The 16357-nt window shown below is 36.7% G+C and overlaps 1 protein-coding gene across 4 annotated transcripts in view; it reads left to right on the top strand.

Moving 5' to 3' along the window:
- Positions 1–16357, top strand: part of LOC127431253 (neurexin-2-like) — a 599363-nt gene that overhangs the window by 269203 nt on the left and 313803 nt on the right. For all 4 annotated transcript variants that reach the window (XM_051681607.1, XM_051681606.1, XM_051681610.1 and 1 more), the window contains 4 exons: positions 322–748; positions 2811–3194; positions 5310–5513; positions 10298–10324. In XM_051681607.1, coding sequence (XP_051537567.1) covers positions 322–748; positions 2811–3194; positions 5310–5513; positions 10298–10324 — 1042 coding nt within the window. The remainder of the gene's footprint in view (positions 1–321; positions 749–2810; positions 3195–5309; positions 5514–10297; positions 10325–16357) is intronic.

Here is a 16357-nt window from a genome sequence, read left to right as displayed (position 1 = left end):
AGATTCATAGAAGCACTTAGCTTTTGCATCATCAGAGCCAATGTTTTCTAATCTGTGCAAGCGTAGGATGATTCATGATATTAATGAAACAGAATATCGATTAGCTGAGGGTTTCTGGGGAGCTTGCGATGGAGTCCGAGGTTTATGTGATCTGCTCGCGCTTGGAGTATTTAAAGAGGTTGCCGTGTTTACTGAGTTGAAAACCATGCCCCAAGGGTTTGCACATCCACTGCTCTTTGTTTGTACCAGTGGGCAGCTTGCTAGTCCTTTCCACCCTGTTAGCATTCAAGGGCTTTTCTTCTGTCTTTCCGACTCTCCCAGGTGGTGTACACCAATAATGAGTTCAGACTGGAGCTCTCCCGTCTGGCTGAATTGCATAATCCCAAGATCACTCTCCATGGTGACCTGACCTTCCGCTGCGAAGATGTCACCGCTTTAGACCCCGTCAGTTTCGACACACCAGCTGCCTACGTAACCCTGCCGCGCTGGAACGGCAAGAAAACTGGCTCCGTGTCCTTCGACTTTCGTACTACTGAGCCCAATGGACTCCTGCTGTTCAGCCATGGGCATCAGCAGGGTTTGAAAGACCGCAGACCGAGGGTGGACTTTTTCGCCATGGAGCTGCTAGATGGATTCCTCTACCTGCTCATGGACATGGGCTCTGGTAGCATCAAGATGAAGGTCGGAAACAAGAAGGTCAATGATGGAGAATGGTGCCACGTGGACTTCCAGAGAGAGGGGAGAAAAGGTCAGGACACTGAAAGATTAGTACTATCCAAGAACACACATTATCCTCCAGTTAAACACAGCATTGTCGTGCTGTTATGATGAACACTCAACACATTTTCGTTTTTTTGATTTCTGTTCTTCCATGAGACTGAAGGGGAATTTGCTCTTAACACTTTAATGGTTTGCTCATAGTTTGCACATAAAATAATAATTATGTTATTATTTACTCATTCTAATATCACTCCAAACCCATATGACTTTCTTCTATGGATTTTTTTTTTTTTACATTTTCATGTGGTTTTTCACCATATAATGAAACTAAATTGTGACTCCAGGCTGTCATGCTCCAAAAGGACAAAACAACACCATAAAACCACTGAAAAAGACTTGTGCACTATACTCCAAGTCTTCTGAAGCCATAGAATCACTCTCTGTGACGAAGTGATGACCTCAAACACGCGGCAAAAAACAAAATATTGAGACTACAGCAAATGTTTGACATCATGACTTTTTGGAAAAGCATGAACCAATGAGGTTGGACGTATTGACGTCCAACCTACGTTGTAGTTGCTATATTTGATTTTGGCACTGACTGTGGGAGTTGGAAGTGAATAACTCACATTTACACAACTTACATATCTGTCTATAAATCACACAAAGTTATTTTTATGGCTTCAAATACTTGGAATATAGTGCATTTACCAAGTAGTCTTGGTTTTATGTGTTATATTTATTTTTTTTTATTTTTTTTTTGGAGCTTTATTCTCTTTTATTATATGATGAAAAGCAGTGTGAATATTTTTTAACACTCATCCTTTGGTGTGCCACAGAAGAAAGAAAGTCATACGGGTTTGGAGCAACACTATGGTGAGTAAACAATGACAAAATGACAGAAGAAACTTTCTTTAATCTGTGCTGCTAAAACACTTCCTCTTTCTGCTAGCTCAGGGTCCATCTGATATGCATACTTCACAAACTGCTAAATCACTGTACTTTATTTCTTTTACTTCTCATTACCTCTCATTACTTTAAGAGCTCAACTCAAATACGCTCTCCACACTTTGAAAGCACCAGCCCCACACATGGGATTTAGCAAATCTGGGAGAAGAGGTTGAAGACCATTTCCAGCGGCAGAGCTTAGGAAAAAGGAAGAATAGTGGATTGTTAATGCCAAATTAATGTAACAACATTTCTTGACTTTGTCTTATGACAGTTATCATAGCTATGCTGATTTCACAAGTTATTAAAATGATAGTTTTCAATTGATCAGTAGGTATTAATTAAATTTGTTTTAGTTATTTAACAATTGAACACAAGTGGCTTTAAGGAACAGTTCACCCCAAAATGAAATTTTTCTCATAATTTACACTTATACTTACTTTTTAGAAGCATATCTCAGATCTGTTGGTCCTCACAATGGGTACCAAAATTTGGAATCTCCAAAAGCACATTAAGGCAGCAAAAGGTAATCCATGCTACTCCAGTGGTTAAATCAACATCTTCAGAAGTGATATGATAGGTGTGGAAAACAGATCAATATTTAAGTCCTTTTTTACTATCAATCTCCACTATCACATTCCTCTTCTTTTCTTTCTGTTTTTGGCGATTCGCATTCTTCATGCATATCGCCATGTACTGGGTAGGGAGGAGAATTTATACCCATTCACTTGCATTGATAGCACCTACAGAGCTGAGATATTCTTCTAAAAATCTTCACTTGTGTTTAGCAGAAGGCAGAAAGTCATACATATCTGTGATGGTATGAGGGCGAGTTAATGCTGAGAGAATTTTCATTGTTGGGTGAACTATCCCTTTAAATGTTGTGTGGTAAAAGGCTTTGCACAGAGATGAAAATGTCATTTTCATTAAAGTTGTCAGTTTTATTTACTTAAAAGATTGTTCCATTTAATCACCCACCACCAAGACTCTCTGATATTCCGATCCCTAGATATGGCTCTGGTCCCTCTGGTATTTTTTTTAACCTATTTTATCATCGGCAGGTAAAAAGTGTAAGTCTGATAGCTTTGAAAAGTAGATACATGAAGGTATTTCAATTAATCTTTCTAATTACCTGTCTCCAGGCTCCATCTCTATTAACAGCCGTAGCATGCCTTTCTCCACCAACGAGGGCAGTGAAGTCCTTGATCTGGATGGAGAAATGTACCTGGGGGGTTTGCCCGAGGACAGCGGCAGTCTCCTTCTCCCCCCAGAAGTGTGGACCGCCCCCCTCAGGCTGGGCTTTGTAGGTTGCGTGCGGGACCTCTTCGTAGATGGGCGCAGCAAGGACCTGCGGCAGTTGGCGGAGCTTCAGAGCGCTCCAGGTGTTAGCAGCTTCTGCACGAGGGAGACCCACCGAAGGTGTAGCTCCGAATCCTGCACCCACAGAGGCCGCTGTCACGAGGGCTGGAACCGGCACATCTGTGACTGCACTGGAACTGGATATCTGGGCCCCAACTGCGAGATGGGTGAGGAAAGTAGGGCTTATAGCGGTAGGGAGGGAAGATTAAACATTAGATTATTTCTCGGCGCAGAGCCGTGTTGACATAAACAGGAGCAAGACTTCAGTGTTTCACTGGTGTACTGTAGTTTGATATTATACTTCAGCTTCATCAGATACACCACCTGCCTGGACTTTCTACTGTGTCGATTCTAACTATCTCCTGCCCTCTGGTGTCTACTGCTTAGAATAGCATTGTGGCCGCACAATGTCCACTTCAAACATGTTAGTGGTAATGCATGTACACTTGCAACAATATTTTAATAGTAAAATACAGTAATATATTAATGAAAAAACCTGGAAATATCAGGGAGTTCAAACCTTTCCTGGCCTGGAAAAGTCATGGAAATTAATAGAGCCTCAGAAGTAAAATAAAATGTACATTTCTATAGTTAATATTTACTGTATGTTTCTAGTTTTTTTTAACTTTTTTTTTTTTTCTGTTTTATAATTTTCATGAGCTGGATATTGCACTTGTGCAGGAATAAAACCTGCTCGTATGCCATGGTGATGTCCCATTTGTTAGTGAAACATTCTTTTGAGTCTGTTATTTTCAATGAAATAGTTGAAGATATTCACAAATCGTTTTGAAATCAGAACGATTTATAAAAAATCTGTATCCAGTAATCACAAACACACTGACACATGGTCAAAATGTCAGGTAACCCCGGTTATACTAGCTATTAATGGAATTTGAGTGTTGTAATGTTAGCTTCCTTTTTAGGGATTAATTCAAAACTGAGATATTGGCCATGTTCTGAATGTAATACTAGCTTACTTTCATAAAACTACACAGTATATTTGCTTAATTTTTGACAATAGAAAGTTTGTCACATGACTTCATCACATTACATTCAGAAAGTGGCATCCATGTTATCAGCTTTGAAACAAAAATTGTTATTTAGCATTTTACGTAAATCCTTTTTTTGTATTGTTATAATGTTATAATAGTTTACTGTTTGATGAAATAACGAGTCAAAAGCAATAAGTTAAAAATAACTGCTGATATTTTTTAGGGATGCTGACAACCGATAATGAATTATGTATTTGGAGGCTGATAACTGATACATTTGCAGATAAATCTAAATCTATGTTTGTTGTGCCTGATTACAAAAACAAAAGGATCACCTTATAAAGCCATGTCCAGAGCTCATCAAATTAAATCAAACATATACAATGGATAACTACAGAAAACAAGGAAACTATAAAGAAACATCCAAATCTTTCTTTTCCCATAAATATTTACATAATGTAGTCTAATTTGAACCTGTTAAAGAAAGACATTTTACATAAAGTACCTATGGCCAACTTTCTTTATATATATATATATATATATATATATATATATATATATATATATATATATATATATATATATATAAATGTCTATTGACTCTGCATTTTATAATACATTTGTTGAGTGAGCTACTTTTCTAAATACACTTAAAAGACCACAATAAGGAATGCAAAGAAGTCTCAAACTCACTGTAAACATGGACAACATGACTTTACATACATAAAGAAACAAAATGCGTATGTGGCATGGATAGTGCTTACTTAGATCCAGAATGATCTTCTAAAGCAAAGTCTTCTGAGTGCTGAGTACGAAAGGACCAACCAAAACCCTCAAGAAGAGTTGTGTGTGCCATAAATAGTTTAACAGGAGGGATTAAGCCATAATTCATTGTCTTAAGTAAACAGGCATAATTGTCTTATCGGACCGATAAAGATAACTTTTAAAAATCACATTTGTTGGCCGATACGTTATGGCTGATGATAAATCGTGCATACCTAATTATTATTATTATTTTTTTTTTGTTTATTCATTACACTGGAAAGGGAAGGTCAGGTTGAGCACATTGCATGTGCGATACAGTAGTGTGCTCTGTTGTATACCACATGCTATGGCAAATGTAATAGATTGTAGTAGATATAAAAGTGTTACATGTATACAAAAAAAAAAAAAAAAAATGCCTACTGTACACTGTACATACCACAGAAATAGTAGAATGGTGTTATGTTTTTCCAAACATAGCTATAGAAACAGTATTTTCTGTTTGATTCTTGTATTCTGGTCTCTCAGAGTCTGCAGTGCTGAGTTATGATGGCAGCATGTTTCTGAAGGTCCTGATGCCTCACACTGTGAACACTGAGGCTGAGGACGTGTCTCTGCGCTTTATGTCTCAGAGGGCTTACGGTCTGCTCATGGCCACCACCTCCAAAGAGTCTGCCGACACCCTGCGCCTGGAGCTGGACGGGGGAAGAGTCAAACTCACCGTCAATCTAGGTAACCTTTGACCCAAAGCACTCATTTAACTGGGTCATAGAACAACAGCCTTGACTGGGCTCCCTCCCAGAACACATTTCACCTTCATTCCTCCATGTTTATCTCTTTCACGCCTTCTCATCTTTTTTCTCTCTGCCTTCCTCTTTCTGCCTCTCTTTCTTAGTTTCCATTTATCACTTTCCTCTCACCTGTGCAGCCTTCAATGGCTACCGTTTCTGCAGCGTTGAAACAGACAGCCAGAGGGACCAGCTTGTTTATTTTGTCCCCAAAAAGAGCCCCATGAATTGTTATAATATGCCGTACCGTACAGAGTATGTAAGCAGTGCAGAGTGGAAGTGAAGTGAGGAGCGGAGTTGCTTGATTTTGCCTAGAGCAGGAGCATTTGTTTTGGAAAATTCAGAGCTTCTTTGTTCTCTCTCGCTCTCCAAAATCACTCCAATCCCGCTCCATAACCAGCATAACAAGTTAATGGCCCAATCTAAATGATTCAACAGTCAATAATTATTGAGTATTAGCATGGAAAATGAAAAGTTGAACATAAAGACAAAATACAAATATTTAGGATGAATGTAAGTGTAAGAACAAATGTGTCATAGTGAAATTTTGTTACATATTAAGAAAACATGAAGTGTTCCTTTCACAAATTTAAAGGAAAAATATAGAGGTGTAAAATGTCTCTTTTTCCTTTTCCATATGAGTAGTCTATTCAAAATATCATGAATCATGAATACCTATTTTATATATATATATTTGAAGTCAGAAGTTTACATACACTTAGGTCATTAAAATAATTTTTTTAAACACTTCACAGATTTCATATTAGCAAACTATAGGTTTGGCAAGTCTACTTTGTGCAGGATATGAGTAATTTTTCCAACAATTGTTTACAGACAGATTGTTTCACATTTAATTGACTATATCACAATTCCAGTGGGTCAGAAGTTTACATACACTAAGTTAACTGTGCCTTTAAGAAGCTTGGAAAATTCCAGAAAATTATGTCAAGCCTTTAGGCAATTAGCCAGTTAGCTTCTGATAGGAGGTGTACTGAATTGAAGGTGTACCTGTGGATGTATTTTAAGGCCTACATTCAAACTCAGTGCCTCTTTGCTTGACATCATGGGAAAATGAAAATAAATCAGCCAAGACCTCAGAAAAAAATTCAGGTTCATCCTTGAGAGCAATTTCCAAAGGCCTGAAGGTACCACGTTCATCTGTACAACAATAGTACGCAAGTATAAACACCATGGGACCACGCAGCCATCATACCTCTCAGGAAGGAGACACATTCTGTCTCGTAAAGATGAACGTAGTTTGGTGTGAAAAGTGCAAATCAATCCCAGAACAACAGCAAAGGATGTTGTGAAGATGCTGGAGGAAACAGGTAGACAAGTATCTATATCCACAGTAAAACAAGTCCTGTATCGACATAACCTGAAATACTGCTCAGCCAGGAAGAAGCCACTGCTCCAAAACGGCATAAAAAAGCCAGACTACAGTTTGCAAGTGCACATGGGGACAAAGATATTACTTTTTGGAGAAATGTCATCTGGTCTGATGAAACAAAAATGGAACTGTTTGACCATAATGACCATTGTTGTGTTTGGAGGAAAAATGGCTTGCAAGCCAAAGAACACCATCCCAACCTTAAAGCATAGGGGAGGCAGTATCATGTTGTGAGGGTGCTTTGCTGCAGGAGGGACTGGTGCACTTCACAAAATAGATGGCATCATGAGGAAGGAAAATGATGTGGATATATTGAAGCAATATTTCAAGATATCAGCCAGGAAGTTAAAGCTCGTTCACAAATTGGTCTTCCAAATGGACAATGACCCCAAGCATACCACCAAAGTTGTGGCAAAAAGGCTTAAGGACAACAAAGTCAAGGTATTGGAGTTGCCATCACAAAGCCCTGACCTCAGTCCAATAAAAAATTTGTTGGTAGAACTGAAAATGAATGTGCGAGCAAGGAGAAAATTCCAGCAACTTATTGTGAGAAGCTTGTGGAAGGCTACCCAAAACATTTGACCCAAGTTAAACAAATAGTACCAAAAAGTAACAAAGTGTATGTAAACTTCTGACCCACTGGGAATGTGATGAAAGAAATAAAAGCTGAAATAAATAATTCTCTCTACTATTATTCTGACATTTCACATTCTGACTTCAACTGTAGATATATATATATAACTGGGCACAGATTTTTGGAGCGAACCTTGAGCGATGCATGGGAAATGATAAACCTGGAGTCAGCACCGGACTGGGACATAATTTCAGGCTAAGAGTCTCACACTCATCCAGGCCACCCAATAAACCCACAGCTGATATCGGGGATAATGATTTAACAATACACTTTACACTAAGGTTGTATATGTTGATGCATGAAAATAACATTCCAAATTAGGTTTAAAGACATAACAATAAATATTTTAATGCATTTGTTCATCTTAATCAATGTTAATTTATACATATTTTTCATTGTTAGTTCATGTTAGTTCTTAGTGTTACATTACCAATTGTTAATATTAAACTGTATTAATATGTGTACAGATTAACATAAACCAAGATTGCAAATGCTGTAAAAGTATTGTTAATTTTTCATGTTAATTCGTTGTGTAATGTTAATGGATACACAACCTTATTTCAACGTGTTACTGATACATTTAATGAAAAGCAAACAAACAATACCTGCTTGGATAGATTACCCCTGATATACATATTTTCATGCAGTTTCTCAACGACTCCTAAACTAACTTTTATTCACTGAATAGTACATTCCTGTCCTATTTGTTCTCCTTCTCTGATTCATCTTGTCTTCATTGGTGATTGAAATCTCAGTACAAAAGGACGGATATATATTGATCGTAAATATCACTCGATGTTGCGATAATTCGTAATCATTATAGGGCCTCATTGAACTTTTACATGGATAAAACATAGTGCTTTTGTGACTAAGGTTTTTTTTATTTTTATTTACTTAACAACACTGCCATTAGAATATTTATTCTCAATTTTATTCTGGATGACATGAGAGCATTTATCTGATTTTCATTTCAAATAAACACACTACAGTTTTCTTTCTTTTTCTATCTACCGTCAATATTGATTCTGAGAGAAAAAGCGCCCGCTGCCTATTGTTACTATAGTAATTAACGCAACTTCCACGCACGTCTGATTGACAGGTAAAACGTGCTCTCTCATTTTTTATAATTTTGTGGTTATTTTTCGTTATTTCAGCAGACAGCATGCTTCATACATTTTGGATCAACAGCATTAAATTAAAGAGGGTAAACTTTATCATTCAACTGAACTGTGTACAAGCACTTAGACACTAACATTAGCTGCGCTCTGTCCATGTACTGAATAAATGCACGTCCTTTGACAAGCAGGTTTTTCTGCACATTTACTTGAACCACTCATGCAATGTCAATGGTATGACCCAATTTAGGGGTGGCCCAGATTAGTCAAGACTAGCGGATTCGTGATTTATTATCGATTTATTATCGAATGCCAAATTCAGAAATCATTTGGGTGGCAATAACATTAAATAAAAATGAATAAGTAATAAAATAAATAAAAATATGCAGGGCAGCAAGCCAAAACAGTCACCAGGCCAGTCCGGGCCTGCCTGGAGTGGAGTTGGAGCGGAGTGATTTCAGAATGCTCTGAGAGGAGAGGGGAAATTGCTGTCCAATTGCTGCTCCAATCAGCTCACATACTCTGCTACCATATAACTAAATCCTAATGCTTCTAAGTCTGTCACTGTGCTTTCAGCTCAGGCTCCTGCTCTGAGGACAGTCTGTGGCTGTTTGTACAGGAGATTATAGACAGTTCCAGTTCAGCAGAGAGTTGAGCCTGAGCTACTCAACGTGACAGCGAAACAGGTCCCTGGCTGTCTGTGGTCACTCTTCTGTAGCGGTTGACAGCTTGAGAGTTCACCACAGCCAAGAGTGCTTACACCAGTCAATACAACTAGTGGGATAAAAAAAAAAAAAATCCTATTAAAGGTGCACTCAGTAATTTGCCCTTTATGTTGCGCTGACTGATATGGCAGTTAATTAAAAAAATACATACTTAAACTAGTGGTGTGGATGCAGCATCACAGAAACGCAATAGTTTCAGTTACTGATGCCATTGTAAAAATTCACTATTCACAATTTGTCCTGATTCATTTATTCAGTGAGTGAAAATTTCAGATAAAAGGGGGGTTACCGAGACAAAAAGGAAAAGTATAATTTAGCTGATCACATGATCTCAACATGGCGGCCCTCTTGAAGCAGCCCAACTAAAATGTATTTGACAGATTTTATTCGGCTACTGATATGACTAATCCAGGCTGAGAGTTGCAAACACCATGTCCAGTGACCTGTATTTTTTACAATAAGATGTAGATTTTGGCTAATGGTGCAGACTGCCCTTACCTACCACCATACCGGCACCACCCATATCCGGGAGGAAGACAACGCACAGGTAAAAGCAAGTGTTTTTTCGTGGTCTACATATGTTTTGACAGAGGTCTAACAAATCAGGTCTCGGCATTGCACATCAATGATTCTCCATCAAGAGGAGGCGGACATACTGTATGTGCTGTGTCTTTTCCTGTGAATGTGGGTCGTGTGCCATTGCGGTGGGGGAGGAGGGGGCAGTTCTGACTCCCAGCTCGTCCCCGGATGATGTGCTCAATGCGAAAATTGTTGTTTGTCTGCAGATTGAACCTTGAAGGATGTGTATTTGTTTTTATATTTCTTTTTGTTTAAATCTCACCATCTCACTCTCTTTCCCACCAGATTGTATCGGGATAGACTGTAACCTTAGTAAGTGATTCTTTTATCTGCACTGCTATTCTCTCTCTCTAGCTCTCTCTCTTTCTCATGCACAGCTCCAATTCGTCCAAAGTTTCGTCTGCTCCCTCGTAATCCTGTCTTCCTGCACCGTTAACCCAGATTTTCTTTTGAACACATTCCCAGTCTGCATCTCTTTTTTTCTTTCTCTCGCTGTATTTCCCCATCACCCTCCTCTCTCTCGTTCCCTTAATCTCAATCACTTTTGTTCCGCAAAATGCACCAATTTGCTGTGGTGTTTGAAATTAAGCAAAACCATCCTGTCAGTTTCCATTTCTAGCACCATATGTTACTCACTGCTCCTCAAATGCTCTAGACTGTTTCATGTCCCCATGGGACTCTGTTACATAAGGAAAATAGCATAATAAAGTATATAATAAAGTAGAAGTGTCATCTTTTGCCAAATCAGGCATGAGGCTGAACAGTGCCTGTATTTGAGCAGTGTTACATCCATGCATTTGTGTTGGAAAATGGTGCAATCTTCACTATGTTTCAGTGCAGTGTTTCTGAAGGTAAGTAGAATGACTGAGTGTGAGGAGACAAAAGCACCAAAGGTTTGTGTGTGGGTGTGTGTTTGTTATTTTAAACAAAAATATATAAAAAAAAAAAATAAAATAAAAATGAGGCTACGTGAATTACAGAATCTAATTACTTTCAGTTACTTTTGGATTACCTCAAGGAAACATATTTAAATCAAGACAAAAGAAACACAATATCAACTAGATCAGTGGTACTCGATTGGTTTCGTGGCTTTTTGGGTAACAACCCACCAGTTACACACCACTGAACTAGATTACTTTGACTTAAATGGCTTCAAAACAATGTTACACTGTAAAACAAAAATCCTATTGTTTTTACCAAACAAAAAATCTAAATAAAACTGGCAGCTGTGGTTGCCAGAATAATTATGTGAAAAATACAGTAAAAATTTAAACTACTTTACAGAGCAACTTGTTTTTATGGTATATTTTATGATGAAGTACCGTCATTTATATTAAATGATAAACTTAATATATTAACCTTCTGAAACTGTACATTTCACTTTATAATGTATTATTAATCTCCGTAGTAATTACAGAAGGGCACATGATGACATGAAGTTCATCAGTAGTGTCCCTTCCAGGAGCAATGACCAGTAAACATGTAGACAGTGCTCAGTGTCACTCACACAAACACTAAACACCATCAGGGTAACATATGTGAAATTAAAATAATCCAATAAACATTAATCTACATCAAATATAACACAGAACATCCCAAAATATATAACTGATATTCAAAATAAGAAGAAACATAACTATTCCCATAAAATATAATGAAATGTAATGGGTCACGTAGGGAATTCTGGGAACGCCCGATAACAGTTTTTTACCATAATTTTAACAATAATTTATCATACATGTACTCTCTTGTTAAACATAATATACATTGTTATTGTTAATTATACAGGAAAATCATACTTTTTACATCTAAAAAATTAAATTTTTACAACATTTTACCGTAAAACTTCATGTACTGTCTTTTTAAATATATTACAATATTTTAACGTATATTTTACAGTAACTACTTGTTAACCAATGTATGTTTTTTTACTGTAGCATTTTTACAGTCTTTTACCATTAAAATGATGGACATTTTTTACAGTGTACCAGTAAAATGACAGCTTTGTCTTAGAGCAAATAATAGTTCCTATGAAATGAAAGGATTTTTTGATGAGTAAAATGAGTAAAAACTGTATTTTGGTTTGAGCATGTTTGACTTAATAGCCATTTTTACTAAATATCAGTAATTTGAGAATGCGTTTTTGTAATGTAACTGTAACGGAATACAGTTACCTTTTTTGTATGCTGATTTTGGTACACTGTTACAAGTATATTTTTACTCCCCTAGCCTTATGACTGTATACTCATTTTTTCCTTTGTTGAGGATTAAAGCACTTTCCATTCGCTTAAGATGTTTTAGAATGCTAAAATGTATGTTACATACAGTATTTAGTTAAATTTGCTCTTAGATGGTGAAATTTGTCTCTATTATGCTTTATTAGTCATGAGCTTATTTTTGCTTCAAGACACGTTTTTCCCAAAAAGGCATGACAGTCTTTTGCTGAATTGATTATTTTTTAACATGTCATCTTACATTTTTCAGTCATCTGTGATGACAAATTTGAATTAGACCAATTATATAATAATTCCTAGAAGAAGAAAAAATAATATAGCAGACTAAGATTCTGATACATTTAAGGAGTGTGCTAGCCATGTGCTCATTTAAATTGATTGTAAAGCACTGATTCTTGAGACATGGGACAAACTAGTGGGATAAAATGTAATTTATTCATTGAAGTGAATGCTATATATATATATATATATATATATATATATATATATATATATATATATATATATATATATATATATATATATATATTTATTTATTTATTTTTTATTTTTATTTTTTTCAATATTGATAAGACATATTTAACATTGTTTTTGTTTTTTTGTTTTTTGGTGCAGTAAAAAAAAAAAATGTTTGTGTATTTTATAATGTATTTTGACAGGTTTGATCAATACTGAGTGATAGGCAAAAGTAAGCACACATTTTGTGTGAAATAAATGACATTTTTGTTATTAAATTTAGATTTTATTTCCTGAGGGCAGTTTTGATCCAGTATTAGGCAAGGAAAAGCACACATTTTGTGAGAAAAAATAAAAATGCATCACATCATTTTTGTGATACATTCAATTTTGTATTTTTTGTACATTATGATTTATTTATTTTTTGTATTCTGATAGTATTGACCCATACTCTGTGAAAAAGGCAAGTAAAAGCACACATTTTGTGTGAAAATGTAAGAAGCAGACAAACATAGGTAAAAACGTCTGAACGTGTTGAACAGAATAATCCAAAATAATTTCTTGATACATGATAAACATCCCCCACCGTCCCACCCAGCCAAGGTTAGTAGCGTGTTTTGTCCCAGTACTCAAGAAGAAGTGAAAGTCTGTAGAGGCATTACATAGCACTGAGGACCACTGAGCATTATACCAGCCACACATCCTCTGTTCACACCACCAGGTGGCAACAAACACCGTCAGTTACAGCATGTGATCTTGTCACACCCTGTGTCAGACATGAATTCTACTCAGCAAATTATTCAGGTGTATCTTTTGAGGACTGAATCTATAAATCATCATAGTTTTGGGGATCTGTGTCATAGCCTTGTCGTCAAATATGTTGTAAATTGCAGTAAACCAATTTGATGACACAGATTTTTATGGTATGCAAAGTGTTTAGGACCTGAAAAGCAATTCATCATGCATAATGCTCAGTATGATGAATCTCTGCTTGGTCATATGTGGATAAGTTTTTTCATAATAAGTGGAGCATGATCATTTGATATGTTAACCTGTGCAAGTGCTTCACAGTCCCCTCCATGCTCTCAATATTAACTCAATGGATATGTCAAACATATTTAGGCTGATGGAAGTTTTAATGACAGTAAAATGTTAATTGACTTTTAAATAGACAGAAATGCTGGTAGTTAAAGTAAATTATACCCAATTAGGGTCCTCTGCCATCTGTTGGAAGACTTTTTCTCCTGCTCACCATGATGTGCATTTTAAACAGTTTCGCACGGAGTTGTCATGAATACGAAGCAGACGAAGATGGTTTTACCAAGAGGAAAAAAATAAATAAAATAATGCTGTTGTTAAGTTAATCTTAGATTTGGATGCATCTTTTATTTTGTTCCATGCTTGAAGCTATTTATCAAAGTTTGATATTGAAAGATCTGCATTATGTCAAAAAGTTTGGGCATCAAGCACTGAACACTGCATAATTTCTATTATCATTATTATTTACACCTTAACTCATATATTTACATGCATGCACAAAAATGCTGTATGTGCCAGGTTTTGTTTGTATTGGACTGTAACTGTAATGCTGCTGCATTTGAAAGTCAGCAAGAAAGCAAAATGGACCCCTTTTACTTCCTCAATACACATTAATTATTGTGAACGATATATTCTCTGAGATATGTCAGATTACTGAAGTAAAACAGGTTGTGAATGCTGTTTCATGTTGACTTTAATCTAAAATGCTGAGTAATACTAGGCCAAGCTTGAAGCAGCATGTGCTGGATTTAAAAGCAGGGATGGGCAACGGTTTAGATTTAATTAACAGGCTGCCAGAAGGTGTAGGATGAATACTCCCCCGCTCTCTGCCTCCTGTTCACTTATTCTGTTTTTTTTTTTTTTTTTTTTTTTTTTTTTAGAGTTGGAAGAGCTAATTAGAGAGATGATTTGACACAGAGACACACCAATGTAAAGAATGTCACATATACCTAGTCGTAAAGTATTTAAAGGAACAGTTCACCTAAAAATGAAAATTCTCTCATCATTTACTCTCATGCCATCCCAGATGTGTATGACTTTCTTTATTCTGCAGAACATTTGATATTTTTGAAGAATATTTCAGCTCTGTAGGTCCATACAATGCAAGTGAATGGGTGCCAAAATCTTGAAGCTCTGAAAAGCACATAAAAGTAATCCATACAACTTCAGTGGATTAATTAACGTCTTCTGAAGCGATTGATTTTGGGTGAGAACAGACCAAAATTGAACTCCTTTTTCACTGTACATCTTGCCATTGCAGTCTCTAGGCACGATCATGATTTCAAGCTCAATTACAGTACACTTTCTAGTCCTTGATGCATGTGCAAATAACTAGAAGGTGCTAGGAAGTATAATTGAGCTTGACATAATAATTGCCAAGGAGACTGCTGATGTCAATATTTATAGTGAAAAAGGAGTTATTTTTTGGTCTGTTCTCATCCAAAACCAATTGAATCGCTTTAGAAGACGTTGATTTAACTACTGGAGCCACATGGATAACTTTTATGCTGCCTTTATGAACTTTTTGAACTTCAAAGTTTTGGTCAACATTCACGTGCATTGCATGGACCTACAAACTGAGATATTCTCCTAAAAAATCTTTGTTTGTGTTCAGCAGAAGATAGAAAGTCATTCATTTGGGATGGCATGAGGGTGAGAATTCTCAATGAACTATCCCTTTGATGCAGTGTGACAAAACAACAGTTCATCACTGTTAAATTGTACAGATTTGTCTCCATTAATATGAAATACATTAACATTTATTATTCAAAACCTTGGAATGCTCTGTTTATTGCAAGTGTTTTTTGTTTGTTTGTTTGTTTGTTTGTTTGTTTGTTTGAAAACCAAGCAATCAAAACCAACAAAATTAAAAAGACCAGTCATAGATTGAAAACTAAAGAAAGCCAAACATAATTTAATAATCATAATTAATTATTGAAAAATACTAAACTATTAAAACTCTGGATCAGGCAGTATATCTAAATGCTGGATGTGGCCAGAAGGCTGAATGACTGCAGTAGACACCAGTAATACAGAACCCCCACAAATAGGCTGACGTTCCCTCGAGAGCCTGCTGACTCCAGCAGAGCCAATTAGGTTAGCAACAGCACAGTCAGAGGGGCTTTGAACCGCCATGTCAGGCAGTAGCCACTCTGCACGATGAAGGCAGCTGCCTCGGCCTGACCCATTTTTCCTCGCACACCCCAGGCGCCTCTGAGCACGCTCCAAAAGAGACTCCAGCGGCCTGGCAGCAGGCTGATCTGAACACAGTGACTTCAGCATAATATCGGTGAATGTTCACAGCGTGCGATAGGTTTTGTGTCAGCATTAATGCACTTGATGTCTGTGAAGGATTTGTTGTTGTATGTGTACTGCCACTTTAAACCTGTGTACAGAGGCACAGTGTGGTTCTGCTACTCTTGAGCCTATAAGATGATTATGCACATACCCAGGGCCAATTCAATTTCCATCCAGTTCAGTTTAAGTATAATGTGTTTGTCTCACGTTACACACAAATGCTCAGTCATCACCAGTAACATTCTGTTATAATGAGCAGAGCTGCTGTAGAAGCGGCTTACATTGTATGCCTGACAGTATGTGCTCATTGAAACTGTGT

Source organism: Myxocyprinus asiaticus, chromosome 40, assembly GCF_019703515.2.
Source record: "Myxocyprinus asiaticus isolate MX2 ecotype Aquarium Trade chromosome 40, UBuf_Myxa_2, whole genome shotgun sequence".
Lineage (NCBI taxonomy): Eukaryota > Metazoa > Chordata > Actinopteri > Cypriniformes > Catostomidae > Myxocyprinus > Myxocyprinus asiaticus.
This window is presented reverse-complemented; position numbering and strand designations above follow the sequence as displayed.